The sequence below is a fragment of the Phalacrocorax aristotelis genome, chromosome 15, assembly GCF_949628215.1.
Source record: "Phalacrocorax aristotelis chromosome 15, bGulAri2.1, whole genome shotgun sequence".
In the NCBI taxonomy this organism is placed as follows: domain Eukaryota; kingdom Metazoa; phylum Chordata; class Aves; order Suliformes; family Phalacrocoracidae; genus Phalacrocorax; species Phalacrocorax aristotelis.
This window is the reverse complement of record NC_134290.1, coordinates 1,872,072-1,899,906: the sequence shown is the minus strand read 5'-3', so window position 1 is coordinate 1,899,906 and position 27,835 is coordinate 1,872,072. Positions and strand designations below refer to the sequence as shown.

The 27,835-nt window shown below is 48.3% G+C and overlaps 2 protein-coding genes and 2 non-coding genes across 8 annotated transcripts in view; 1 reads left to right on the top strand and 3 right to left on the bottom strand.

Moving 5' to 3' along the window:
- Positions 1-17,273, bottom strand: part of PXN (paxillin) — a 53,301-nt gene extending 36,028 nt beyond the window's left edge. The window contains exons 1-2 of one of the 2 annotated variants that reach the window (XM_075110716.1): positions 16,984-17,273; positions 15,791-15,867 (exon numbers count right to left, since the gene is read on the bottom strand). In XM_075110716.1, the coding sequence (XP_074966817.1) occupies positions 15,791-15,845 (55 nt within the window). In that variant the 5' untranslated portion in view covers positions 15,846-15,867; positions 16,984-17,273. Of the gene's footprint in view, positions 1-12,194; positions 12,283-15,790; positions 15,868-16,983 lie in introns of those variants that run through there. The other variant, XM_075110717.1, reaches the window with a different exon arrangement.
- A 641-nt stretch (positions 17,274-17,914) lies between these two features.
- LOC142065082 (U4 spliceosomal RNA) lies at positions 17,915-18,055 on the bottom strand. The gene has a single exon (XR_012663277.1). It is a non-coding gene; the product is annotated as a U4 spliceosomal RNA (small nuclear RNA).
- A 464-nt stretch (positions 18,056-18,519) lies between these two features.
- On the bottom strand, positions 18,520-18,660 carry LOC142065083 (U4 spliceosomal RNA). The gene has a single exon (XR_012663278.1). It is a non-coding gene; the product is annotated as a U4 spliceosomal RNA (small nuclear RNA).
- A 2,008-nt stretch (positions 18,661-20,668) lies between these two features.
- Positions 20,669-27,664, top strand: SIRT4 (sirtuin 4). 4 transcript variants are annotated; one of them, XM_075110123.1, is made up of 5 exons: positions 20,669-20,805; positions 23,453-23,938; positions 24,664-24,958; positions 26,098-26,300; positions 26,891-27,664. In XM_075110123.1, exons 1-4 carry the CDS (start codon positions 20,684-20,686, stop codon positions 26,260-26,262), a joined length of 1,068 nt encoding a protein of 355 aa, XP_074966224.1. In that variant the 5' UTR covers positions 20,669-20,683; the 3' UTR covers positions 26,263-26,300; positions 26,891-27,664. The 4 variants fall into 4 exon arrangements, with proteins under 4 accessions (XP_074966224.1, XP_074966228.1, XP_074966227.1 ...); XM_075110127.1 differs by having other exon boundaries at positions 20,732-20,805; positions 23,433-23,938; XM_075110126.1 differs by having other exon boundaries at positions 20,732-20,805; positions 23,433-23,938; positions 26,098-27,664.
- Positions 27,665-27,835: the final 171 nt, after the last annotated feature.

Below are 27,835 nucleotides of genomic sequence, written 5' to 3'. Positions count from 1 at the left end.
TATTTGGTTGAGGTTTGCATAACTGTAGGTAGTTGGGCCTGACTTGAACTGGAAATTGTCATAAGCAGCACCGAGGTTCCAACACATGCTAATCCAGCACTGGATAACCTTTCTGAACAGCTTCAAAGCAGTAGCTTAGTGCCATAAGCAGTGGCAAATCAGAACAGTGTGAACACACAGCAGTGTTTTCCAAACCTTTGGGCAACAGCAAGCTTCGTTTGCTTGCACTCCAGAACTTCAGGTGGAAATGACAAGTGTGTCGCTTTGACCACTTAAGAGGACACCTTACGACAGCTGTAGAGTACTTACCACTTGGAGATCATCATTTGGTGACTGCTGAGTCCAACTCATCTTGGGAAGGAAAGCATGTTACATCAGGGTTTACATGGAAACGGAGCGCATGAGTTCCACTGGACAGCGAGCACCGTGGAGCAAAGCATACAGTTTCACAAGACGCAGAAAGGCAAATTAACAGCTCACCACTGCCAAAAATGGAGAGGTTTTACTGCCTCTTCCAGACATGTGCTGCTGCCACTTACTTGTGTTGGCTCTGGCTCTTGCAAGACCCCTCTGTGAACCAGTCCAACAGAACACACACCCAGCCAAAAAAACTGACTGCTTTCTTTTGGGTTAGAAAAGAGAGATGAGCGTGGCAGTCACCAAGAAAGATGGGGTATGTCCCAACAGCCAAACGAGGGAGCAGAAAAGGGGTAAGGGTGAGTAAAAGTAAAGCCACCCCCCCTTTCAGCAGCAGCAAGCCATTATACTGGCTCAACTGCCAGCAGGCCCACCACCTCAGCTACCCCAGCATCTCCCCTTTGCCACACAGGTAACCATCATCAGTAACAACACTGCTGAAGATCGCTACAATCCTATCCATCTGCATACAGAAAAATGGGTTTGGACACAGAGCTAAAATGCTGTCCAAGCTTGCACATCTTAAGTTCGTTAGCTGCCTTTTTAAATGTAACAGAAACAGGAAAGCATGTGGACCCTATAACCAATAAAGGGAAGGGTAAGATTTGCATGGTTATGCAAGAATAGACGTGAAACTTAAGGGAAGGAAAAAATAGCATCTTTTAAACAGTGGAAATCCTATCCAAGCAGCATAAACAGATCTGAATATAGACCCGTCCAGGCAAAGAGCCAGTTACAAAACTTGAGGCACACATAAAGATGCAGAAATGAAGAACAGAAATATTAGTGTAAATCCTGAATTCATTAAAATCAGTAGAAGCACAAATTCTGCCCATGAGAGGTAGAATGCCCTGGCTACCAGCAAAAGGAGGATTTCAGCAACAGAGAATGGGGACACTAGAGACACACTGCAATCGTACAGACACTGCAATCGTATCCATATTTAGTACAGTCTTATTGAGACATTCCTATCTTGAAGTCTCTTAAATGGGATATCAGAATGTAAACTTGAGAGATTTTAGTCCTTGAAGAGAATATTTTTCATTGTCTCCAGCAACTTCCCATTCAGTAAGTTACAAGCATATATCATCCCAAGAGCATACATGCACAGAGCATTCAACAAATGCAAATCTACCCTTAAAAACCAAGGTATCTCAAGTTTGAAAAGCCTGTGCCTATAAGGAGAAATAAAGTCCTGGCAAATCTCACCCAGATACTTAGGATGCCAAATAAAAGGTTAGTATATTGAGATATGAATAAAGACAAGTTAAAAAGACTTGCTGGCTTGACCTGTCAACCACTCTGAGGCGGGTTGTTTCCCTTTCTTTAAAAAAAGGAACTTGTGTCAAATGCGTTATGTGGTTCAACTGGCTTGTTAAAAATCTAATTACTAAGAAAGTAACTCTCAAAATGGTGGGTTTTTAGTTTTAAGAAGTTTGTTTCTGCAAGGGTTCTCTGCAACGGAGAGTGGGAGCAGACTTGGAAGTAACATCGAACTCTTTATAAGCCAAAAAGTGTAAGTCATCATCAGCAACTGACTTTACACAAAGCGCTGCCAAAAGCACAATGTAAACTCACAAAGCAGGGCAGGGGGAAATGACAACAAAATATTTAACATTTTTCAGTCATGTGGATCTTAGTACGACTTATAACTATAATAGGTAGAAAAGTTTTAAAATTAAGCTTTCAATCTGATGAGCATTCTACTAAAACTTAGAAATAACCCAAGTAATTAGATAGTGGGCAAGAAACATCTTTGAAAGACAACAGAGTACAAGGGGCCAAGAACCACGTGGTTAAAAATCTAATTAAAGTAGCTTTTTACTTTAAAAGCAGCTTCTGGGAATGAAGAGAGGACAGTGTTCCAGAAATTAATGTGGGAACTGGTCCCCCAGTCTACTTTGAGAGAAGATGTGGGTGGTAATTTGATGGAGATTGCTGATGGCTCTACAGCGCCTCTTTTTTTTTTTTTTTTTTTTTTTTTTAAAAGTATTGGCAGAGGAATGTAGCCAAGAGTTTCACAACGTCATGACAGGGGCCCACTGAACGACAAGAAAATTGTTAAAGCCAGACAGAAAACTAACATTTTTAGAACTGGAATATATCGTAGCCACTAGGTGGAGAACAGCTGGAGAATGTTTAAGGTTTTCTTATCTCCTCCTACTGGAAGGAGGTAGATGACCGATCATTCTACCTATCACCTGGCATCATGACAGAAGTATTGGTCAAGTCTCTTGCTCGTTTCGTCAACAGCAAGAGAAATAACGAGGATTTCTTTTTACCAGGAGTGGTATTAATAAAGCAATTAAACACATGGCAGCTTCTTCATCTCAGTGCCCTGCACAGAAGTTGTTGGTTTGTTATTAAAGAAAAACTTTATTCTACCAACTGAAGGCTTTTTACTCACAAGGGTACTCACGATCGCAGAAAACTTTAATTAAAAAAAAAATTTACAAAGACCAAAGAGAAAGTAGGTTTTTCAGAGGTGAAGATGAAGAGAGACCAATCTGCAGCACTGACCAAAAATGGAAATGCCAGCAATACTGAAATAGAAGCAGCATGAGAATAAACTTCCCTTTCATAGGTACATGAAATAAACCCTTCTTCAAATTACTTTCTAAAAAAAGGGTTTTGAGCATGATCTCTGATTGTTCCTCCACCAATCCTATGATAAAAGCCAACAATCATCGGAGATAACAGGAGATAATATTTTGCACTACTCTACAGAAATCAAGATTTCCAGCCCCTACATTTCAGCCTTGCTGAAAATTAAGTTGACTTCTTTGTCTCAACTCATCATACTCTTCCCTGCTATACACTGAAGTAGGGCATAGTGAAAATTGATTCATTTTCCTATCAAGTACCTAGATGCATATGTATTTTATATGAAAATGTACCTAATCACATCGCTATCGTCCCATTACTGTTGGGTACTTTAAAATTAATCCAATCCACTTCAGAACCGCACTGGTATTCACAACCCACAGAGAAGCAGAGGGACCAGGCTCTTCGACTTGCACACTGAATGTACAAAGACAACCTCCCACACGCGCGCAGCAGTGCAACTGCCCCCTCGCTGAGAACAATATTCCACTCCTATCTGTGTGGCAAATCCAAGCGTAACTGCTTAAAGCAGCTGGAAAAGAGACTTACTCCAACTCCTTCCCCCTCCCAAAAAATAGAAAATTTAAAAAAAAAAAAAAAATCACTGTTTCTGCCAAGCAAGCACTGAATACACTGCATTCCATTTCATTAAAACAATTACTCAGAAGCCAGCCAAGAATTACATAAAGCTTCCTCCCTGCACCACCCCCAGCCCCTTCTCTTCAACCCTCCTCCCCAACACACAAAGCAAACAGCTTCCCAACTCCATAAAGACAAGATCACACCAGCACGATACCGCTCCGGAGAAAGCAGCACCAAACATGTCACATCGCACTGGCCATTCCATCCCACCTAGAGTGATCTTCAAACCTAAGCAATGCATTCAGAGGACTCTGGCAGACCCAGACAGCCTAGAAGGTCTCTGAATTTCACACCACCGTAAGCCGTACCGTGGTGATCTGTTTCATCTAGTTTTCTCCCTCACATTTGATGGTAAAGTAGCATCCAACAAATTTAGCCCTTAACCAACTCTTACAGAAAAATGAATGATAACCTCACAGATTTTATCTCTAACTGGCATGGCCAAGGCTTTTGAGCGTGATCCCAAGGCAGAAGGTGCTGGAGGCGGCAGATTTAAGCAATTAAGTAGTACGGGAGCAGCATGCCAGAGCAGCTGTGCTTGTGAGGCACTGCCCAAGGGAACTGCTCAGACAGCCAAGTAACAAATCTCGATTAAGCACTGGCAGGACAGATTGAAAACTACAAGCTTAGGGTTATAAGAACCTGACTGACAAATTCATCCCAAACTCCACACAGCCACTCCACAGCTCCCAGCCTGACTGACAGCACTGAGCTCCTCACATTTCACAGCAGAAATAAAAGGCAGCTTCTTCTGGCCAGCACAGCTCACCCACCCACAACACTGAGTTGGCCACTGATAAGAGATTTCATGACGTGGATGAAATGGCATTTCGTTCCCTCCCCCAATGCTCCAGCTCTCTGCAGGGATCCTGTCTATCTGCTGGAGCTGCTCACAGCCAGGCAGAATAGTTCCAGCTGTGTATCACGCTGCCTAACCAGGCCTACACAGCCCAAGAAAAGTCTCCCACGTAAAACTGTAACGAACAGGGAGAGAGCTGCAGTCCAGAAGTACTACTCCTAGGCATCTTACTCTTGTGGACCACCTCCGCCCAAAAGGGATAATTTGCTCGCAGCAACAAAACAACCCTAGCCCCAAGGCAGCTGCTGAGCAATGGGGAGCAGCAGAGAAGACCAGCCAGGCCATCATCTTATTCCAAATCATGGGGCACCAGTAACCTTGACTGATGAGCCTTAGGCACTTTTGTCTGACCCAGCTGAAATTAGTGGCTCCAACCCAAAAGAAACCTTTTCAGAGGGAAGCCTTGAACTTGTTTAGAACCATGGAAGAGGATAGAACAAGGGAATATTAAGACCCTAATCCACGGCAAATCATTTACAGCCTTCCTGCCCGTGACCTTTTCTACCTACTTCTCGTTTGTGTGGTTTTTTGCCCCCTCCTGCTCTTACAAAAAGTCAGCTTAATCACAGTCCCTGAGCCACCACAAACTTCCCTATGGCACAAAGTAAAATTCTCTGCTCACCTTGCTCTTCAGGGATGGAAATAAAGCAGGATCCTATCAGGCGTCTAGACAGACACAGGATTAATTCTGTCTGCCAGCTCAATTTTGTGACAAAAACATGGGATTCCTTTATTCCTGGAGACCCCATACAGTTTGATTTATAGCTGAGCTGTTTAAAGCACAATTCCCCATACAAAGTGTCATTCAGCAAGTTTACTCCCTGGAGCGCCATTTACTTTTTTTGATGTTCTTCCCATCATTTGCAAAATGTTAGAGGTTTAAACACGTGCAATAAGCAGTAAAAAACATGAAATCAAGCTACATTCCACTGCACGCTGCCAGCCAGACGGACTCAGTAGCTCACCCAGCAAAGTCACTTACACCAAACTTGCACATGATAATAAGAACACTGTGAAAAGTGGCACGGCAAACTGCATTTGAAGACTTCAGGCTACTCCATCATCATTTAAGTAACTTGAACTAAATTTGTTCACATCGTAGACATCGTCCAGCACAGGGAAAAAGGAGCCAAGCAATAACAGGGCAGGCTGCCTCCCCCTGTGGCCTGCTCTAAGTTCTCTTGGATCCTCAGCTTAGAGTTGTCTCAAACTGCTGAGATAAATTTCCCATGTAAATTCAGAATAATTACTGTCTGCTACAAGAAAAAGAGCTTACCAGACTCCTAAATAGCACAAACACTTAACCTCAGTGACTCAAGTTCCTATAACTGAAACACCAACACCAAACTTGTTCCACAGCACTCCAGCTGCTGTTTCTACTTTGTTTGCTTCATAGAGATTTAAAAACATACATACACAGAACAGAAAGCATGGATTTTAACACTGGTGACTCGAGGGAGACTGTCCCCAGCCACCTGCTTTCTGTTGCTCTGGGGCCATTTCCAAAGAGAATAAGCAAGAATGGGAAAAATAGCGAAGAGTGATATGAGAAAGTCATCACCCACCTCCTGTTCTTATGGTATATCTTTAGCACATGACATTCTTTGACTCTAGGGTGCTCTGTGGTAAAGGGAAAGACTAGAGTAAAACTACTGTGGGGAGCTTGGAAGGGAAAGGAAATCTTTTCTCCCTACTCACAGCCTGTCATAATAATATAGGATGAAGAAAGGATGAGCAATCAGAAAGGCAGAGAGGGAACACTAAATAGGGCTGAGAAGGGAATAAAAACTTATAAATCTAATTCCAATTTGCCATTGTAAGCTTTTCCAGCAATGGTGACCAGAGAAGCTTGAAAGAGTTGCTATTTTGATACTTTCAGCTGGAAGCTATTCCAGAAACACAAAGATCTGAACAAATATTAAACAAACTTCACAGGTATGGTGCCATTATCCCTATTTTGCAGGCAGAGGACAAGTTTTGAGGCTGTGGATAAATGGCTACCTTATGCTAGATTAAACATAAACCAATGCCAAAAGAGGTCGCCTCACCTACTTCCCAGTCCACTGTCCCTGTAAAAAAAAAAAAAAACAAAAAACAAAGGCTTTCAGAAGAATCAGCTTGCTGATCCAGCTAATTGCTGCCCAACAGTTACTGTGGAGACAAGGAAGGGAGATGGCGGGAAAAAAGAAACCAAAACACACCATACCTTAGAGCAGCCAGCAGTTAAATCACATTAAATTTGAAATCACAGCTTCCACTTTCTCTCCAATCCATTTAGCTTCAGCCCAAAATGGAAAGGAATGGTGCCACTCCTTGCTCCTACACTGCACTGCATTTGGTTATCTTGCCGTTTACTGATCCAGTGGCAAATCATTCGTTCAGTTTGTGGGAATGGGCTGGTTTTCTAAAAGATCAGCAATTTGAACCAATTTGCTCTGGAGCCCGCTACTCACTAAGCAAGCCACAAGCACACAAGAGATGGGGAAGCTGGAATCACCATTTTTGGCTGCAGTATGAAACTGGATGAGATGCAAGGTGAGATTTTACACACAGCGAAACAAGAACAGGACCCAAAGGTCTCCACAGTTCTCTACCTAGCATTTTAAAATATAATAGTCTAGTAGTCATGACAACCTGTATTTCCAGGGCTTGTTATTAAACCTAAGTTAGTTAGGACAGCTAAAGTGAGCAAGCAACACTTCCTAAACCCCATCTTCTTATCATAGCCCAGGGAAGCTTCCCACAGACACTGTCTGACTTTCAGGCAGCTGGAGGAGAACAGCATCTTCATTAGCAGCTTCCGCATCAGACAAAAAGGGGCACAGAAGAGCAGCACACAAAGAGAGGGAGGCATAGTCTGAGACACAGAGCAGGAAACTGGGACCAGAGATCCTATTCATTCGCACTGATTTTCAACTAGCGCAACACAACTGAATTCAGAATCCATTCTGGCTTTCACCAAAGCTGCAGTAGATCCTGGATATCACAACTAATATATTTCTCCAATTCAAACAGATTTGTTTTGTGGCCATGGACAGGCTTTTCCCCCCTTGCTAGTTGCACAGATTTAATTTGAGGAATTTACGTATCTATCTTAGCAGTAGATCAGAAAACCAGCTCCGATCTAAGTAGATGATAATGATTATTGCTTGTTCTGCTGCCAGACTTCAGAATTTTATCTGTCATTTCTGCAGTTTCACAACTTGTTTCCTATAATACACACACTTCAAGGGGAAAGAGGTGAGGAAAAAAGGGTCTGGAGAAAACTAAAGTATCGTGATTCCCTGAGAAAGGAAGAACAAGTAGAGACAGTTAAAGATGATGTATGAGAAGTTACCCATTTCTTTCTCAGTGGTAGAGAGTGTCAGAGGATGAGTTTTAACCAGGAGGGCAGCTGAACACTTGGGATAAGTTGACCTCTCCCAGCAAGGGACAAAGGAGCTAAAGACAGCACATAGTCCAGCTTTTCCATGGAAATAGAGCAACAAGAAAAGAAGCCTCTCTCTGCGTAGCACACTGCTCGAGGCAGAGGACTCCCTGTCTGAGTTGCTCAGGACAATGAAGTCCCTGTTTTACGAGGGGTCAGAACAGCTAAGAAGCTGAAACAAGTCAGAACCCCATTGTGCAGAGTATTAGTTCTGTTTACAGTCTTCTCACCCAGCGGCAGGAATGACTCAGAAACCTGAGACAGTAGAAAACCAAGGGACCAAATTACCTTACCAGTGTTCCCCCCAATGCCATTTCCTGGATGTAGCCTACCACGAGCAATTTCACACTAAACTTTCAGTCAAATAAGACCAAAACCCATGCCATATGACTGAAGGGGCTGAGTCAGAAACAGGCAAGCATCCCCCTCAAAAGAGGGATGGACAGCATAGGCCTGCAGAGCACAGCAATCTCCCAAACGTTAGGAGATGACAGATGGAAACACATGCATGCTGCTCCACACTCCCATGAAAAATCAATGGCAAGATGGCTCCCTTTAAAGTCAATCTTGAGAGGATTAAGCCCTGAAGAGAGGGTGGGTTAGAGTTCCTAAAATAGAGGGAAACAACTTTTAAAGTAAAATCAGTGTCGCTGAACCTTTGTGCCCAGAATTTAAGCCACGCTGCTACACAAACCAAAACCAACCTTTTCTTGCAAAAGGAAAATCCTTCTAGAAGTGAGCAAGCACACCTAAAATAAGAAGCTTACAGTCTAGTTTACGTACACAGCCAAAACACTGACATAAATATGTCCTTATTGAACAGAAGCAACTTCTTTGTAAAACATCTTTTACAAGCTCTAGTGAATGCTGTTTTTTGATTGCAAAATCCAGTTAAAAATATCTGAAGCGTTAAAAAAAAAAAAACCAAAACCACAAAACCAAGCAGTAAAGAAGTGAGAATTTCAAAGCCAACAAAAGAAAGTTCCTAAAAGCAACATCATTTCTGTTTGGAGTTACCAAAGCTCAAAAAAAAAAAAAAAGCCAGTTTCACAGTAGTGTTTGCAAACAACCCCTTTCAGAAAAAGGCTGTAAAAAACATTGAAAGTCAAAATCAAGCAGTATGTGACTAAAGGAAATGTAAAGTTTCCTTTCTCCTACTTCTCTCACCATCAAATACATGCCACACTACACAAAGTTAGGTTTCTTCCTCCACAACCAGCAGATCCCAATGGACTGTTCACACCTACTACTTAAGACAAGGTAACACCACAGAACCAAGAATAATCCAACATCTAATTCAACGTCCCAAATTGTCTGAAACAAATATGCATGGTTGGTCGCTTGCGTGCTGGAAGCACCGCACGTAACGCTGCCAGGCTGCGCTTTGGTAATCCCCTGAAAGGGGCGATAGCCCTCAGTTAGGATTTTCACTCTTTAGGACAAAGGTTTGCTCTCTGTGCCAATTTACAATGCTGCACATCGGCAAACTCATTCAGCAAGCTTCCTGTCAAACTCCAAGCACATCCGCAAAATATGCTTCCTGAGAGATTCAGGGAAGGCAATCTGGACAAGACTGGTCAGCTGCTCGAATCCACCACCACCTCCCCCCTTCCCACAACATGCTGTTCTGCTCTGTACGCGGACATAGCACTGCGTGTCCTGTTCCACGGAGGCTCCCCCAGCTCATTGGGGTGCACCAGTTCCACCTGCAGAGCTCCAACAGTTTCCTGTGTGAGCTGTGCACTGTAACACCACTTCTTCAATGCTAAGGGGAAACAAAAAAATAAAGGGAAGAAAGTTTTTTTTTCCAACGCCAAATGAATCCCCAAAGCAACACAAATCCATTCTCACATATGTTTTTATAACCTCTCCAGCCCAAGCAGCGAGAAATTGAGATACTTCTGGACCTCCATTTTACAGTGCACTAGTACACACGGAACAACTCCGTCAGCTCCGGGAAGAGGGGATTTTTGATAAATTCAGGGAGTTAAGAAACAAACACACCAACGGGCTCTGTGAGGTGCTCCCCCCATGCCCAGCAAGGTCCATCAGTCACTAGTCATTTCTGCACCACACAGATTCAGAAGCATGGTGTGGAAATATTTAAGCTGATTTTACTTGACATCAGCTCTGAACCTGCAAGGCATATTAGCTCAGGCTCAATGCTAAACTACTTTTGGGCCAAAACCAGCCCTGGAAGCAGCACAGCTACGTCCACATGGCATCGCGCCTGAACCAACAAGTCCTGCCGGACCAACTTGACTCTGGACAGAGCCAGTGCAGAGGTCTGTATACATGGCACGGTTAATCCACAACTCAGATAATCCACCCATAGATAACGAGGAAAGAAAAACAAACAACTCTCACTTCAGTTCAAAAGTTTGACTTGTTTCAGGGGAGTTACACCAGCACAGCAGTGTTCCCTTATGTGTGCGTCCCAAGATGAACAGATTTAGAAAAATAAGTGAGCAATTTTGGGGCTAACAATGATTTGCAGAGGGAAAATAGCTGGTGTGCCTTTCCGTGGTAAACTTTGTACTCCAAAGAAAAGCTTACAGGGAAAAAGGGTCCAACTTTTTTTGTTCAGCTGCTTACTGCTAGACAATCAGATCTTGCCCAGTCTTTCAGACTGCACAAAAATTGAGAAAGCCATGGCACAACTAAAACTCATGAAATCAAACTGCTGAGACAAAAAGTTCTATTTTAAAAATCAGATCACAACTTTAACCTTTGGTCATGCCAAGTCATTTAATGCCTCAGAAGAACAAAACAGACACAAATTCAGATCTTTTTCAGGATTTCTTCGTAGTTCACCTCTAACCCTCCTAGAAAGGAAAGCAAAAGTGTGTTGAAACTGCAGTAACCTATTTGAACAACCAGAAAGTGACACTACCACTGTTCAAGGAACACAACAATTGTGGCGGGCACAGTACAGCGCCCACGGTTCATTAAAGAGCATGTTGTTGAGACACTAAACTGGCCCTACACAGCGCTATCTGCATGCTCACCTTGAAGGGCCACTCAGCAAGTCAATACACAGACAGGGTGAATCCTGTTCTGACTAGCACCGCATTCCTGAACACGCTAGAAACTTGCTGTAGGAGCAGCAGCAACCCTCCAAGAGATAACCGGGCTGAGGGATATGAGAAAGGGTAAACAGAACCGTCTCCATTTAAAGAAACAATAACTGAGAGAAGAAGCTGCCGTAGAACTTCATTCTGTTTGCCCCACCAGCTACTTCACCCAGGCAGAGGGTGAGGTTTCACTCCCTAAGAACCTTTCACCAGGACGCCATGCAGCTGGTGGACTCCTTGCCCCATCAGCCTTATCATTAGCCCAATTCAGAGTCTGTTTCCTGATGGTGTGAGCACCAGCTTTATGCCAGCACTGTAATCTCAGCCTCCAGGTCCAGTAATGAAACTGCCATTTTCCTGGAGCACATCTTAACAGAACGTCTGGTTTCTATTAAAGGTAGGGTGGAAGTAACGGATCGCAGCCCCTCCCCAGCGTCTGATTTAATCAGTTTCACAAGCGGAACTCAAGTCACCCTAATGTCTCCCAGAGCACAAGGGATTTTGGCAGATCCAGCCCCTTTCCGGCTTGGTACCAAAGGAACTCAAACTCTCTAGATCTTTCCAGTGAGACCAGTTGCCTGACATTCCCCGCTACGCTGTGCCGGAAGGTTTCGGCACACCTGGGAGAAGCGAAGGGACGAGGAGGAAGGAGCTCGGAGTCCGGCGGCAGGCCGGGCAGGGGCTGTGCTCACCTCGCCGCCGAGGGCTCCCCAGCCATCCCTCCCTCCCTCCCTCCCTACCCGCACAAAGTTACAGATCTGGCCCCAAGAACAGGCTCGAGAGGTTGCGGCAGCGGCAGGGGAGGAGGTGCCTGCTGAATCCCGACCTCGCTCCACGCTGCTCCCGGGGTGCGCGACCGAAGGGCGCCTTTCCCGGCCGGGGCAGACGCGGAACGAACACCGACGGCCCGGACCGGGGGCCCCGGGGGTTCCCAGCCAAGGGGTCTGGGGGCGGTCGGCGCGGCCAGCCGGGAGGGCCTGCGCTGTCCGCGGGGAGCGGACACGTCCCCGGGCGGCGGCAGCGGCGGGCCCTGCCCGAGCCCCGCGGCGCGGAGCCGGCGCTGCGGGCGCAGCGTGGCCGGGTGGGCCGCGGCCGGGGACGGGGTTGGGGGGGGGGGGGGCTGCGGGGCGGCGCCCCCCGCCGCGGGGAACACACGGGGCTCGGAACTCACCCAAGTCGTCCATGGTGCCGCCGTGCCCGCTCCGCCCGGTGCCGCCGCCGCCGCCCGCCTCAGCGCCTCGCAACTTTCCCGCCCCGCCCCCGCGCGGCCCCGCGCGCGCCCGCCCATCCGCGGCCCCGCCGCCGCGCCGCGCCCGCCCCTTGCCGCCCCCTGCCGCCGCCGGCGGGAACCGCCAGCCCGGCCCCGGGGCGGCGGGAGGGCGGAGGAGGGGGGCTCGGCCTCCCGGTGCCGGCCGCGCTCCCGGGCTCCGGTGCGCGGAAGGGTGCCGTGGGGAGCGGGCCTAGCTGCAGCTCCCTCCCTCCCCTCGCGGCGGGGGTCCCTCCCCAGGGCAAAGCCCAGCCGGGTGAGGCACGGGCCTGCGTCCCCACGGAGCCCCGGGGCTGCCGGTGCCCGGCCGGGAATGCAGCCCCAAGCCCTGTGCTCTTCACTCGAGGAGCAGGACAGCCTGCCGGGTCAGCCGTGCCCGCCTGGGGTCCTGATGCCCCGGAGGACCCCTGCGCGCTGCTGCTCCGTGCCCCGAGAGCCTTCCAACGAATCCGCGTTTCTGAGCCCCAGATGATTTAACCGATCCACAGGAAAGCTTGGGCGGGTGAAATCTTTCCCAAACAATTCTCCACAAGCCATTGCCACCATAGAGGAAAGCTACTGCTTCTCCTTTGCTGTTTAAAAACTGTGACAGCCCTCCTGGATTTAGCACGCGATAGCGGTAGGCCATCCGATACAGACAGCTAGCTAGAATGCTAGGCACCATTTCCTCCTTGTTTTTTCTTTCAAACCACTACAAATCACGTGCCAATGCAGCAAACTCCTCAGCCTTGCCCAAACCGCAGAGCAGCTCCACCCTCGTCGGGGTTAGCGATTACTCCACCATCACGCTCTGGCCAAGTCGACACGGCAGTAAAAAGAAGTTGCTCAGCCCAAGTGTTCAGCCCCGAATCTGATGGGAGATACAGCAAAAACTATCAGTGTGGGAAAGGCTAAGGATCCAGGAAACACAACTCCTGTAGCACTTTTCCTTACAAAATACTACCAAGTCAGAGAACGTTCTCGGAGCTGAACAGCACGTGTCCTCTTGTCTAGCTTAGATTATGGGGCTGCATTTTCATAAAAGCAGAGAACATGAGGTCAGCTGCTAGCAATCTCCGATGCTTTATTTTTCATTCTCTAGGCACAAACACACCCAGTTTCCCCAGCTAACACAGTTCAACAGACATCATTATTTCCTGTGTTAAGAAACGCTATAATAAGAACAATCACTAGATGGGCGTGGAAATATCCCCTCCCTAGTCACAGCTGATGCTTGCGAATAATCACCGGCCTCCAGGAAATTCATTCCAGGTTTTACTCCAGATCCAGGACTCCTCAGAAAATTACATCCTTACCTACGTCTAAGCAAACACAAATACAAGCAAAGACTTTCACCATGTGCTTCACCATGGATCTCGCCTGACGCCCCCCTTGCTGGTCCCTGAGCAAACTTTAAAGCATTATTTGAAGGGACTGCTACAGTTTCTCAAAACCTATCACTGGCTGTTCCATGATGTCTTCAGGATGTGCTTCCCCTCCCGAGGCGCAGCAACATAAGCCGCTAGCATTTGCTGGCAGCACAGTGGACCCAAGGCCATCAGAAACGTGGCCTTTCCTGGGATCTGTATGTTTCTTCTAGCAACACGTGACAGGCATCTGTCTTGACTCAGGCAATATTTTTACTTCTGCAGAATTAAAGTCCCTGCTGAGCTCTGTTCATATTGTAGTCTGGTACACAGGTTTTATCTTCAGCTTTCTACAGCATCCTTTGGGAGTCTGTGAGTGAGTGCAGGTCAAGAAAGCAGTTTATATCCTGTCTCAGGGCTAAAATTAACATGTCATAGCACCAAACGGGCTTGCACCCACAGGTTATGTCCAAGCTGCTCAGTGTGAAAAAAAAACCGAGGCATTGCCTCCAAAGCTTTGCTTGTGGCTCCAGCACTGCTGTGAAAGGGTCAGTGACATGGGGAGGCAGGGCTGCCACGAGTGACTATCCTCTAGTGATATGGCTTTTAAAACCAACCTTATTATCATAGAATCATAAAATCTTAGAGGCTGGAAAAGACCCCTAAGATCACCAGGTCCAACCACCAACCCAACACCACCAGGCCTCCTAAACCATGCCCCCAAATCCACATCTACATGATTTTTGAACACCTCCAGGGATGGTGACTCCACCACCTCTCTGGGCAGCCAACCCCCCCCCTCACTACAACCTCCTTTCAGGCAGCTGCAGAGAGCGAGAAGGGCTCCCCTCAGCCTCCTCTTCTCCAGGCTAAACCCCCCCAGCTCCCTCAGCCGCTCCCCAGCACACTTGTGCTCCAGACCCTGCCCCAGCCCCGCTGCCCTTCTCTGGACACGCTCCAGCCCCTCCAGGCCCTTCTTGTCCCGAGGGGCCCAAACCTGAGCCCAGCATTCGAGGTGGGGCCTCCCCAGGGCCGAGCACAGGGGCCCCATCCCTGCCCAGCTCCTGCTGGCCACACCAGTGCTGACACAAGCCCGGGTGCTGGTGGCCTCCTTGGCCACCCGGGCACTGCTGGCTCATGCCCAGCCAGCTCATTGCACTCTTCGTAGTCAGGTGCTGTTCGTAACTGAATTGTTCTTCATACACTAACATTTCTTACGTAAAATTGGCGGTCCTTAACCCTCCCGTGAGACCCTAAGGAATAGGGGCAGGTTAAAATCCAAGCTGCTAAGACAACTGCGCAGTGGTGTGGCTCAAGCTAAATTCACCCAATGTTCACCCTCTCCTGTCCTTCCTAATGCCCTGGAACTCCTGTTTCCTCACCACCTACATGCTCTCTGTCCCTGAAAGTCTTACAGACTCACCAACACCTGCTTGCTGCACAAGCGCCATTCTGAAGCAGCTGCTGTTCCCCAGTGATGGCCACCGCCAGCAAACTCTTTGCCACCAGAGCAGCACACCCAAGGCGTGCTCAGAGACTGGTGGTGGGGCTGAGGGGGAAGTGGCACTGAGGGCAGCTACATCCCTCATAACTGGTTCCAGGTGGGAAGCACCAGGGAATGAACGCAGGTAGTGCCTCACAGAAATACACAGGGCTTCCTCTCACGTTGTGCCCTGTGACTAAGACGCATTATGACTTGATTTATCTTTCACAGAAGGTGTGACGAGAAGTTATTGCCCCCTGTTATAGGTGGGAAACAGGGCTGGGAGCTGGAAATAAAGTCAGACAATGAGTCAGTATCAGCCTGATGTTAGACTTAGGACTTCCTGGCTCCACACAACCGAGGCAGAGCACTTGCTCAAGGCACCTTCCCTCTTGTGAAAGCATCCTTTGCCAGTTACGGAGCAACTCCATAGAAGGGTGGCTTAACCCACTGACCTCCACACACTTGACACTCAGAGACTAGATGGATTAACTGTCCACCTGCCCCCTTCAGGGCTGTAATCTCAGACTGGCTGCCAAACAGAGGAGCTACCCTAGCTCGTTTTGTAAGACCTCTTAGAAAACGCACTGTTATTTTCAGCAGATAAAATCTATGTCAGAGAAGAACAGGTATGAAGCCACGCTGACTTGTAAGGCATGTTTAAAGCTTACCTGTGCACCTTCCAGGCAGTGACTTGAAACTGCAGAGCGATGACAATGACTTCATTGCAGCGTGTCCTTTCTGTGCTCTGCCACATGAATATCATGCAAGGGGATGTGAGTGCATAAAAGACAAATTCAGGCAGAGCTTTAGGCTTAAGGCAATGGCAGTAAAACTCAACATGCAACTTCCCCATTCAAGGTCCAACTTCACACCTGTTGGAAGGATCTGTTACAGCAAAACGAGCAAACTTTGTTTCTAGCATAAGATGTAGGACGTGACTTGGCAATGCAAGATGAAAGCACCACGCCAGTGTATTATCACAGGCAGTTTTGGCTAGAAGAGACGAGAAACAATCAAGTGATAAACCCAATGCTTACCAACAGGTTTATATGAATCAAGCAATTACGCGAACTGTACCGCTCACAATAAACTACATGTGCCTTAGTATTTATCAGTGTGGCTTATTCTGCCAAAGGGCAACGGCTTCTGGTTTTGATTTCAAATTGACACTGCTAGCACCTCGGTACAAATGGGGGGAAAAGGCAGTCTAGGAGGTTTCACTGCCACTCTTTGGTTACTATTGTGTATGATAGCCCAGCATAGCCGAACGTTACAAATAAACCTGATAAAGAGGGAACATTAATGTTGGCTACTAAGTTTTCTACTCTGCCCAGTTGTAGTTTAAAATAGCTGCCAGGCTCAGGGTCTTACAGGCAGGGTAGGAGCATCCGGATGGCACATACCACCGTGTAAGCAATATAAGCTACATCTAATTCACACAAAGTGACAGAGGGCATCTGCTTCCCGCTCCAGCAGAGATTCGGGCCAGGGAGCATGGTGAGCAACAGTCATTAGTCTTCCTCCAGAGGGTCTACTTCAGTATTAGATAAAACAACAGCTGTAAGTTAGAAACAGATAGGGTTTACTTAATTTATAAAATAGGATTTTACACCAAATTCCAGCTACTGCTTTTTTCCAGAGTAAAGGTTTGTGATTCCTTTGACAATAAGGAGCTTTTTTTTAATTATTATTATTTTAAAACAAGTGATGCCAATGGATGTTAACAACCCCCCACAAAATGCAGGTTGTGCTGTTCCCCAGTAGGTCGGGGAGCAGTTCTGGAGCCAGCCAAGCATGATACAGACTCTCACCCCCCTCACTCGCTCCAGAAATACCAGCCCTCTCCTCGTCACGTAGCTACCTTCAGAGAGATCATGCTCCTCCAGGGAATGTCCTCAAGCAGGAGCTACATGAGAAATGCTTCTCCAGTACCCTGCTTCCTTCTCTTCCATTTTCACACACCAATTCCTGCTTCTACACCCTGGAAAGAAAAAGGAGAGAACTGAGCTTTTTTACATGAACCAAGTTTTTTTATGTTAACCTGTTTTTGGCCCTCGTGCCTTCACCTAACAAACCTCCATGCTCTGCCTCGGGTTATGCAGGGTAGCCACAGCTCCCAGATTTAAAATTACTGGAGCAATCATAGAATTGTTAAGGTTGGAAAAGACCTAGGATCATCAAGTCCAACCACCAACCCAACACCCCCAGGCCTCCTAAACCATGTGCCCAAGTGCCATGTCTACACGTTGTTTGAACCCCCCCCAGGATGGTGACTCCCCCACCTCTCTGGGCAGCCTGTGCCAGGGCCTGACCACCCTTGCAGTAAAGACATTGTTCCCAATATCCAACCTAAACCTCCCCTGATGCAGCTTGGGGCCATTTCTTCTCGTTCTATCCCTTTTTACTTGGGAGAAGAGACCAACCCCCCCCCTCACTCCAGTCCCTCTCGGGCAGCTGCAGAGAGCGAGAAGGGCTCCCCTCAGCCCCCTCTTCTCCAGGCTAAACCCCCCCAGCTGCCCCCCAGCACACTTGTGCTCCAGACCCTGCCCCAGCCCCGCTGCCCTTCTCTGGACACGCTCCAGCCCCTCCAGGGCCTTCTTGTCCCGAGGGGCCCAAACCTGAGCCCAGCATTCGAGGTGGGGCCTCCCCAGCGCCGAGCACAGGGGCCCCAGCCCTGGCCGCCACACCAGTACTGGCACACGCCCGGGGGGGCCACTGCACGACCTCACACTTCTTCCCTCCCACGCCGGCTCCTAAACGATCTGCTTTCTGTTTTTCACACCAAAATTCAGTCTCCGTAGAGACTGTCAAAAATTGCCAATGCCGACTATATTTCAAGTCGTCATGGCGGGGTATTGGGAAAAGTTTTCAATTAGCAATAATCGCGCCTCGGATTAACCTCATTGGCTACGATACTGCCACTGCGCAAAGCTGACCCCCTCCTCCCGCCGCTGCCGCCCCTCGGCCCGGGGCCACCGCTGAGGTCGGGGCGAGCCGCCCAGCCCCGCTCCACTCACCCCCCCAAGCACCCCCATCCGCCGCCCCCCCCCCGTAGCCGGGATCGGGGTACCCCGTTTTCCACCCGCATCCCCGCAATTTTCACGCACGTTTAGCCCAGCGGCGGCACCGCCGCGAGGGCTGCTGGGAAGGAGTATGCAAAGTAGTCATGACGTCAGGGTGGGCGGCTCCCCGCTGAAGCAGGGGCTCCCCCGCGCCAGCCCCGTCCCTGGGGGACCCCAGCCGGGGTGTCCCGTCCTTTCCTGCTCCGTTCCCATCCCGCAGCCGGCAGAGCAGCAGAGCCCACCCGTCCCCGGCGTGCCCCAGCCGGCAGGAAGCCCCAGCGCACCCCCGGTGACGCCACCTGCCTCGGAATCTGTCTTTCACCACGTCAAACCAGCCTCCGAAGAGGCCCTCAAAAATTGCCAATGCCGACTGTATTTCAAGTCGTCATGGCGGGGTATTGGGAAAAGTTTTCAATCAGCAATAATCGCGCCTCGGGTTAACCTCATGGGCTACGATACTGCCACTGCGCAAAGCTGCCGAGCCGCCCCGCCCTCCCGCGCGCCCCCGCCGCCGCTCCGCCGCCCGCTCAGAGCGCGCCGGCGCGCCCCCGCGCGCCCCGCGCCCCCCGCCCACACCCGCGCTCCCGCGGGCGGCCGGGCGTTACCGGGGAAGGGGGGGGTACCGGGGAGGGAGAAGGGGGGGGCGGCAGGGCGGCGCGGCGGGAGGCGCGGGGGGTGCCGGGAGGCCGCTATGGTAATGAGCGCCGGGGAAGGGGCTGTCCCGCCGCCCGGGGCCCGAGCGGCGCGGGGGTTGGCCAAAATCGCCGGTTTTCGTCCCAGACAGCAGCGAAGGGGGCCGGCGCGGGCCCCCCGGCCCCCTCGGGGGGTGAAACGGGCTTTGCCGCGCCCGGGCTGCCCTCGCCAGCCCAGTGGCAACCAACGCAAAGTCACTGCATTTAAATTTAAAAATGGAAAACATTTTTAAATCCGTAAAACAGGCACCAAGAGTCCAAGGAGCACCTAGACTGAGGAATCCGCCAAAAGGGGGGTTCGTGCCCCACACTGCGGCTGGGCAGGGAGGAGCAGGGCTGGCACCCAGCACCAAGCAAGCGGGATGCACTGCTGCACGTGCTTGCAAAATTACACGCCACTACATACAGGCACAGGCTCTTCTGGGCTTTGAAATAACCATAAAAGGCGAGAAAAATTGATTAAAAATCCCTGCAACGCCTTGAGCAAGAGCTATTTGGAGAATGCAGTTGAAAAGCAGCCCATCATGTGTAAAATAGGCGAGCACCAGGCTGTACCTCCTCCTATTTATTTGTTCTTCCAAATAAAAAAAAAACCAACATAAGACTCCTTTGAAAAACAACCAGACCCCTTCTCGCCAGGCAATCTGTAACATTCGTCATCTGATTCTCGAGACCGGCACCTGCACCCAGCGGAGGCACAATCAGGTCCTGCCAGTGAGCATGGCGTGGGCCGCGGGCAGGTCAGCACAGCCCCAGGGTCGAAAAGTAGCTGCGTGGTGTCAGCTCTGCAGGCCACATTTACACGAGGGGTCAAAGAAGTCACCGCCCTGCCCAGTCCAGAAAGGAGGATCTGCTGGATCAACCGGGAAACACTGGAAGAGCTCCCTGCCACTAAGGGGGCGCTGAGGGGTGGGAGTAGTTGGTGCGATTCTGCAAAGACCGGCTGTGCTGAGCCACCAGCTCCTTCCCACTGCGAGGTGGTCCCTCCCCATCCCCCTCTGCCTGCTGTCAGGTCTCATCAGGCCAGCTCAGTAAGGCAGCAGAAACCCACCTCCAGCAAAGCGATAATGGGCGAGACTGAGCCCAGGAAGGAGCTGGTGAGCCACAGGACTGGTACAAGCTCTTCGGTGGCAAAGAATTTAATACTGAAGCGGCTTAGGGTGCCTGACTGTCCTGGAGAGGTCTGGCCAGATCAAAGAAACAACTGGCCTCTCATTTTTCACCCACACCTCCTCCGAAAGCTGCACAGAGATCACGTGTCCCACTCTGACCTTGTGGCTTTACCTGGCTGCGCTAACGGCGGTGCAATGGACCAGACTTTTGTTACTCCTCCATCCTTGTGCTTAACTACAAACATCAGGACTGCCAGACAGGCCTGCCTCTCCTGGGGCCAAACGTAGGTACCGACGGCAGTGCCAGAGCAGGGCGAGCGCATCAGCCTGGCGTACTCTTGTAGCCTCCACCAATTTAACATCTCAGGGAATTCCTGAGCTAGAAGAGATGTCCTGAACAGCCCTCAGTGGATTTTTCTTCCATTATTTGTTTAGCCACATATTAAGCCCAAAACCCGTTTGTATCAGTGAAAAGAAAATGCATGCTTTTAGAAGGAGAAGCACCTACGAGGTGTTTTATCAAAGACATTGCTTGCATTTGTATCAAGTTAAATCTGATTTTATTCTTGTACTTTTCCTTGAGGGCACCTGTGAAGCTCTCAGTTTTCAGTCTGACTTTATCAGATTTCAAGACTTCGGGGTTTGGGGTTTTTCTGGTTGGTTGGGGTTTTGGTTTGGTTTTTTTTCTTTGAAGCATGGGAATTGTAGTCTTTGTGCTTCGGCCTGAGTTTCTTTGTGAACTACATCTCCCAGAAAACTCCCCTCCCGGCGGGCCGCCCCCTTCCTTCCGCCGTCGGGCTCGGCAGCACTATGAGAGGTGAGTGGTCGGGCGTTATTTACTTTATTGCTCCTGTTGCGTTAGATGGGTTCCATTCGGCTGCTACCCCCCCCCACCCCCCGCCACGTCATTATTACAGCACAAGAGACTCGGATGACGGGGGTGTCCCTCTGGGTTTCTGGCCTGTAACCGCTTGTAGAACCCTGTTTGTCTTCTCCCTTACTCTGCTGATCTCTCTGTGGAGCATCTTGGATGTGCGTTAAAAACAACCTCTAGCCTCGGATCTCCTCCATAGGTGCGTCTAAAGAGTTTCACTTATTACATGTAGTATTGTTATTTTTTCATCTGAGCACTTACATTTTAAAAGCAGCTTTGCATTTCACAGGAAATATTCTGTCCTGTTTAAGTCTCTCTCCTACACTGTCCTACTGCTACGTGCCACAGCGGCACTCAAATCTAGCTGTTATTTTTAATGCTGGCCTACCCATCGCCTCCTCTCTCGTGTATATGTATCTTCATTTCATTCCCCCTTGAAACATGTCCTTCCAAGAGACCTTCTGATGATAAGGGACAGGAATGGAGAATTTTCACCAATTAAAGCAATTTAAATACTGTCAGTCTGGCTTAACAGCCTTTGGGGAACACCACGACAGAAGTTATTCTCAAAGCAAATTACAATTTATTGGGAGACTTTGTCCCTTCTAATTAATTCATATGGAAAATTAAACCTCTTCAGAGGGAATGAGCCACGCAACTCCTGCCAAACAACAAAACAAAGCAAAAATCATTGCAAACAGAATCCACTGCTTAGATTTAAAGTAATTCAGACTATGGAGGAAATCCAGTCTTCCCTGTAATTCAACTGATGGCGACAAAAGCCATGAGAACTGGAGATTACCTGAGGCAAGTCTACCCTTTGCCACCACCATCCACTTAGTATCATGATACTTACAGCTGAACACCCAAACTTTAAATGTATTTAAATATTGCTCCATTTACTGTAAGAACTGGTACTTGAGGGGGGCCAGAGACTTGAGGCAAAGCAATTTAGACACAGCAGGAGTCTAAAAACCATCCAGGTGCTGAAGAACAAGTCATCAAAAGTTCTTAGGTGCCACCCTTTCAGACTAAGCTCACCGCTTGAGTACCTCTGACTTTCTCAGAGCTGCCACAGATCTCACAGGCACCACAAGTTTCCTCTAGGCAGCAGTTATGAAACTGCCCACATGCTTTAACCATTTGACAGCAAATGGGCTGCGCAGAGCCCTCCCTCACACTACGGCCTCTAACACCTGAAAGGGATCTGATGCAGCTGGCTGAGGACTCCCAGTGAGACCCAGTCCCTGAGGCGCCCTCCCAGTAATTTCTGGTGGCGAAGGCAGAAGTGCGAGTGGGCATGAATCTGCATCCAAGTGTCCCAAACTACCAAGCAAGCCATAAGCACCGGACCGTGTGGCCCTGTTGCAATCACTCTTTAGAGATCATCCCCTTTTATCAATAATTAAAAGTCCTTCCTCCACTTTCCAGATCTCCTCCAAGCCCCCTTCCAAAGACAGATGATGGGAGAGGAAATACTGGACAGTCAATTCTCAGTACTGTTTCTTTCAAAACTTTTTGTACTTTTTATGCTAAACCATAGAGAAGCCCAGAAAAAAATAGTTTTGAAATAGTGAAATGGGGAAAGGAGAGCTACAGACTGGTAGAGAGATGAAACAAAAAAATCAAGGTCCAAACCAATCCACTCCTGTCACAACAGGTTCTGCACACAGTTCCAGGCTACTTGTCAGCAGAGCTACCCCGCCTGTCCCCCTTTCCTCCCTTAAAGTAGGATCTTTCTCCCATTCCTACCTGCCAGGCAGTTCTTTCTGTCCCCCACGCATTTGGGTGATCCCTTCTCTCTCAGCAAAGCCCCCTTTCCTGCTGGAGAAGCAAAGCAGTACCCCTCCACTGACTCTGGGGAGGTGGCACCCCAAAAAAGGAGGTGCCAGAGGCATTTGGGCAATGTACTAATCATCTTCAGTCCCATTTCAAGGCCTGTTTTGCACCAGGCCTTTATAAACCAAACAAAAAGACAACCAGGAGTAACTCCAGACAAGGCCTTTGTCCTGAAAGAGCAACATTTCGAGGTTGTTTTCCTCTCCCTTCCCGCAACACATGCAGAGGATGGGGTAAATAGAAAGGACTGATATGGAGCAGGCAGAATGTTAAAGGAAACAGAGCAAGGGTCTCTTCTGGGGAGGAACCAGATGCACCAGCGGCACAGTGTCTCTGGGGTGGGGTGCTTGGCCTCCCTGCCATTTCCTCTCTGCCTGGTGGCACATACCTGGGAAAGACTCTGCACGCTCGGGTCTTTACGGGCTCTTTCAGGCAGCCATCCTTCACACCAGAATAGGAGAGCAGGGATGCTGCAAGTCAGGTGTGCTAACTTTGTCCTTGGACCTTGAGCAGTCTTTGGTGTTGCCCCCTGTGAAAGGGGCATATGAACGCTGGCCTTGGATGGTGGGCTTTAGTTAACGTTTCCAAAATAATTTGTGTTTCTTTACTAAAAAGAAAAAAGAGCAAAGAAAACTTATCAGCATCATTTTCCAGAGAATCCCAAGAAAACAGAGTTAAGGACATGCTCTTTGCTTTCTTTTGCCTGCCATGTGTCTGTTCTTGGCTTTTAGCTGAACATGTTCTCTGCCAGGAAGTTGTCAGGAGTTTTCAGAGCCATCGGATCCCATCATGTCAGATCCCATTCTGTATCCAGGACCTCTCCAAACTTGGCTTTCGTGCCAGCCTGTCTTCCCCCAGATCCCGTGGAAGTAGAGGAGCTGCAGCACTTTGTTTCCAACTCCAAGAGGCTCTTTGTAATGACTGGAGCTGGAATCTCGACTGAGTCAGGGATCCCAGATTACCGCTCTGAAGGTGTCGGGCTGTACGCCAGGACAGACAGACGGCCCATCCAGCATGCTGAGTTTGTTCGTAGCGCCAGTGCGCGGCAGCGGTACTGGGCAAGGAACTTTGTGGGCTGGCCCCAGTTCTCCGCCCACCAGCCAAACACAGCACACCGGGTACTAAGAGACTGGGAGAAGCTGGGCAAGCTGCACTGGCTGGTGACCCAGAACGTGGACGCCCTTCACACCAAAGCTGGGAGCCAGCGCGTGACGGAATTGCACGGCTGCACGCACAGGTACTCTCTGTCAGCAGAGGGAGGACAGTTAGTCCTCCGGCCTCGCGTTCAGGGTGACTGACAAGCAGGTGCAGTGTTAGCTGCTGGGAAAGGAGGCAAAATATTGATGCTGTGTTCCTGGAGATGATGTGCTCAAAGAAAGGAGACAAAACGTCAATGCTATGGTTAAAGGTGCTGTTGGGCTAGGGGGTGGAGGAAAATATCACAAAACAGTTCTGTTCACAGCACAGTGTTTAGGAAACATGAATACCACTCCACTTTTTTTGAGCATTATTTGGATCATTTCCATTAAAGCATGCATCAGTCAGAATTCCCCCCTTCCTTGCTACAGCAAATGTCCTCTTAGTGAAGAGGACAAGGGGATCCTGAGGATGCGAGGGTTGTCTAGGGCTAAGTGGAGTGGATAGTGCCAGAAATGCACAGGGTGGGTGGACCGGAGAGGACCACCACAGTCTGACTGTGATTGCCCAGTGAAAGTTTCCTGATTAAAAAAGCACAGCCTGAACTGGGAAAGAGGGTGCGTGGTAGGGTTCAAAGCGCTTCCTCTAGAACATTCCTACAAAGCAACAATGGGAGGTAGAAGGAGAGCTCCTTGACCTGTACTACTTAGTAAAGAAATGTGGATAATGGCAACAGACCTTCCGGGCCTTCTAAGGAACAAGTTACAGATTTCAGATCTTCAGCTGCTGTGAAAGTCTCCATTAAGACTTTGCTCTGAATTTCAGGGTTTTCTGCCTGGCTTGTGGAGACCAAATCTTACGCTCTGAGCTTCAGGAGCACTTCGAAGCCCTGAATCCTACCTGGAAAGCTGAAGCGTTCGGTGTGGCTCCGGATGGGGATGTCTTACTGACAGATGAACAGGTGCGTGATTTCCAAGTCCCAGCCTGCCGTAAATGTGGTGGAATCCTGAAGCCCGATGTGACATTCTTTGGAGACACAGTGAGCCGGGAAAAAGTGACTTTTGTGCACCAACGCCTGGCGGAATCAGACTCCATGCTGGTGGCAGGATCCTCTATGCAGGTAAGCAGGTCTTCCTCCCACACTGCATTCCTGTTTCCATGCTACTCTGCCTGCAACAATCCTTGGTCCCACAATTAAGGACTACTGATTACTTGTGGATCAAAATATCCTCTCCAGAGCATCTCTGTATTTTATTTTTACTGTGGTTGGAATCTGGCTTCACAGGTGGGCTGTCTGGGCTTCCCCATCACTCTGTTGCCTATCTACTTCATGCTGCTATAACTCCATTCACACATTCCAACGTCTCTCTGCTACCTCCTCCATCAGCACCTTCTAGGTTCACAGTTGCCCATAAAGGCAAGATCCCTGAATCAATTCAGTCCTGCAGAGATCACCACCCCACATTTTTTTGCTTATATTTTTTAGCCTTTGGCAGCTTTCTAGGCCTTACAGCTGTGTGAAATACCAGATTTTAGGACCTCTTAATTCCTAATTAAATTCTGAAGAAAAGAGCAGAACTATCTCTGGTTGCTGCTTAGGATTGTCCTTTGTGTCACAATGGGGTTTCTCCGTTAGCCTCTTATCTATAGGGTAATGTAGTTTAGAAACCACTGTTTAGCCTGTGGAAGCTTTTGAAATAGAGTTTGTATACAAAAAAATTTTCCAGGAACAAGTTCTATTACATTAAAAAAATAACGCCTCCTAGAACAAGATGAAACCAAGGCTGCCTGATTGTGATTCTCTTGGCTTCGGGATACTGGAAACAAATTCCTTGAGCTTGCACTTCTTAAGCTTATAATCCTTTGTACAGGAATGTCTGAAATGCCTTAGGTTCATTCTTGTACGACCTAAGCTGGGCCATGTGAGAACCATCAGAGTAGAAGCATTTAAGTACCTATGATAACTAATAAAAACTGCTGCAGAGATGTGCTAAAAGACAAGGCATTTCCCTTCAATGTGCTATGAAGTTTCAGTTTCTATGAAACTGCAAATTCCTCACTGACGGAGGTTAAAAGCTGTTCTTCTCTGTGCACTCCTGAAGAAATTTCCTACCTGAATTAAATGTAGTTGCCTCACACAGCAGGTACACAGGCCCCTTTTCCCACTGCCAATAGCAACTACTTTCCTTTCCTTACTCCTTTCCATAGCTCTTCTTTTGCCTAAGGTGCCAGTAATTTTGTCTTCTGGTATTCCTGCAGGTGTACTCTGGTTACAGGTTTGCTCTCGCTGCCCGGGAGAAGCAGCTGCCAATTGCGATCCTTAACATCGGGCCCACACGTTTAGATCACTTTGCATCCTTAAAACTGAATTCCCGCTGTGGAGAGCTGCTGCCTTTGATTGTTGCACATGACCCAACAAGCTGAGCTTCGGTAGCTATCAGGAGAAAAATTAGTTCTACAGGGTGAGTTCCTTCCCTGGTCAGTCACCTTACAGAGTAAGAGGGTGGGTTCCCATCAAATGCTGAGACTGAGATGTGCTGACTAAAAATACGTTCCCACAACATGCACCAAAAGGTGGCTGTAAATTTTGATCTGTAACTGGTATCATAGAATCATTAAGGTTGGAAAAGACCTCCAGGATCATCAAGTCCAACCATCAACCCAACACTACTCTGTCTCCTAAACCATGCCCTGAAGTGCCACGTCTACACGTTGTTTGAACACCTCCGGGGATGGTGACTCCACCACCTCTCTGGGCTCTGATGGGCCATGATACTGTTTCCCATTATCATAAACAAAAAGCATACTAAGTCCTAACGCTCCCCCAAAATCAGGCAAGAGTAGCCAGAAGACTCGGCAGCATTGAGTTCTAATCCATTTGTCACAACTGGAAAACTAGAGGGGATCATCTGCAGTTTCAGAGAACCTGATCAGCACTGTTGCCTTTGCAACTGACAATTCAAAAGCTGTGCCTGGTTGAATTGATCCAGCTAATCCTGTTTAAAGCAATCAGTTCCATCTATAAAGCAGCTTCTTCCCTCCACTCTGGCAGGACTCATCATCTCAAAAGGTGAAAACCTCAACCCAAGAGGCAGCTGTGAGATCCAATGCATGGCCCCCGATGACACCAGGAGAGGGCAGCAAGCCTCACACATGTCAGCCTGACCAGTTTTCTTCATTAAACCATCTACTTACCAGGAAACAGGAGGATGATGATGAAAAAGTACTTTTCTGCCTTACCTTGCCATTGTAAGGAGTGCCTTGCCTTTTCATTCACTGTGACGGGATAATCCAACTACCATATCTGAGGATAAAATACCTTTTTTATAATTGTCCCCAGAGAAGAATGAGGGACAAGGACTTTGACTCAGTAACTTGAGGCTATAGCACAGGAGGGAGATGTGGAAAACCATGATATCTGCTGGAGGATCCAATAACACTAGTGGTCAACTGTGGAGTGTGCAAAGGGGAACAAGAGGCAAGAGGAACTACAGTGATCATTAAGGAAAAAAAGGTTCAAAATAGAAGCTGAACAAGAATATTGCTCGTGTAAGAGATTATTTGAAAGCACAGGCTATAAGGCTGACATCTTCTAGCAAGGAGGGGAAGTCAGCATTTCTCTCAGCTGCCAGTTGACAAGCTAAACTGCTTACTATCTGAACCCTTTAAAAATTATATATTGTTGAGACGCCAGAGGAGCTACTTTAAGCTAATCTGACCAGCACTGCTTTCAGTGTGGCTGCTACATTTTCAGAATGTGTTTTTTGAGGATGTTATTTAATTAATGAACAGCTAAGTAGTGAATTAAAATTGTTTACAAGACTGATACTATTTGCATTGTAATTTCCTTTCCCTCCTATGATTTATTTAAGTGCATTCTCAATAGCGATTTCAGTTTCATTTTTTCCATTGCAAAAATGCAGGATGTAATTACTAACAGCTGATGAATTAAGAGAGAAATACAATTAAATCTGTACAACAGGCCTCCCTCAGGAGG

Coding starts and splice junctions, on each gene's coding strand:
- SIRT4 (XM_075110123.1), top strand. CDS start 20,684: ATGGGAATTGTAGTCTTTGTGCTTCGGCCTGAGTTTCTTTGTGAACTA. Junction 20,806..23,452: donor GCTCGGCAGCACTATGAGAG/GTGAGTGGTCGG, acceptor GTTCTCTGCCAG/GAAGTTGTCAGGAGTTTTCA. Junction 23,939..24,663: donor TTGCACGGCTGCACGCACAG/GTACTCTCTGTC, acceptor TCTGAATTTCAG/GGTTTTCTGCCTGGCTTGTG.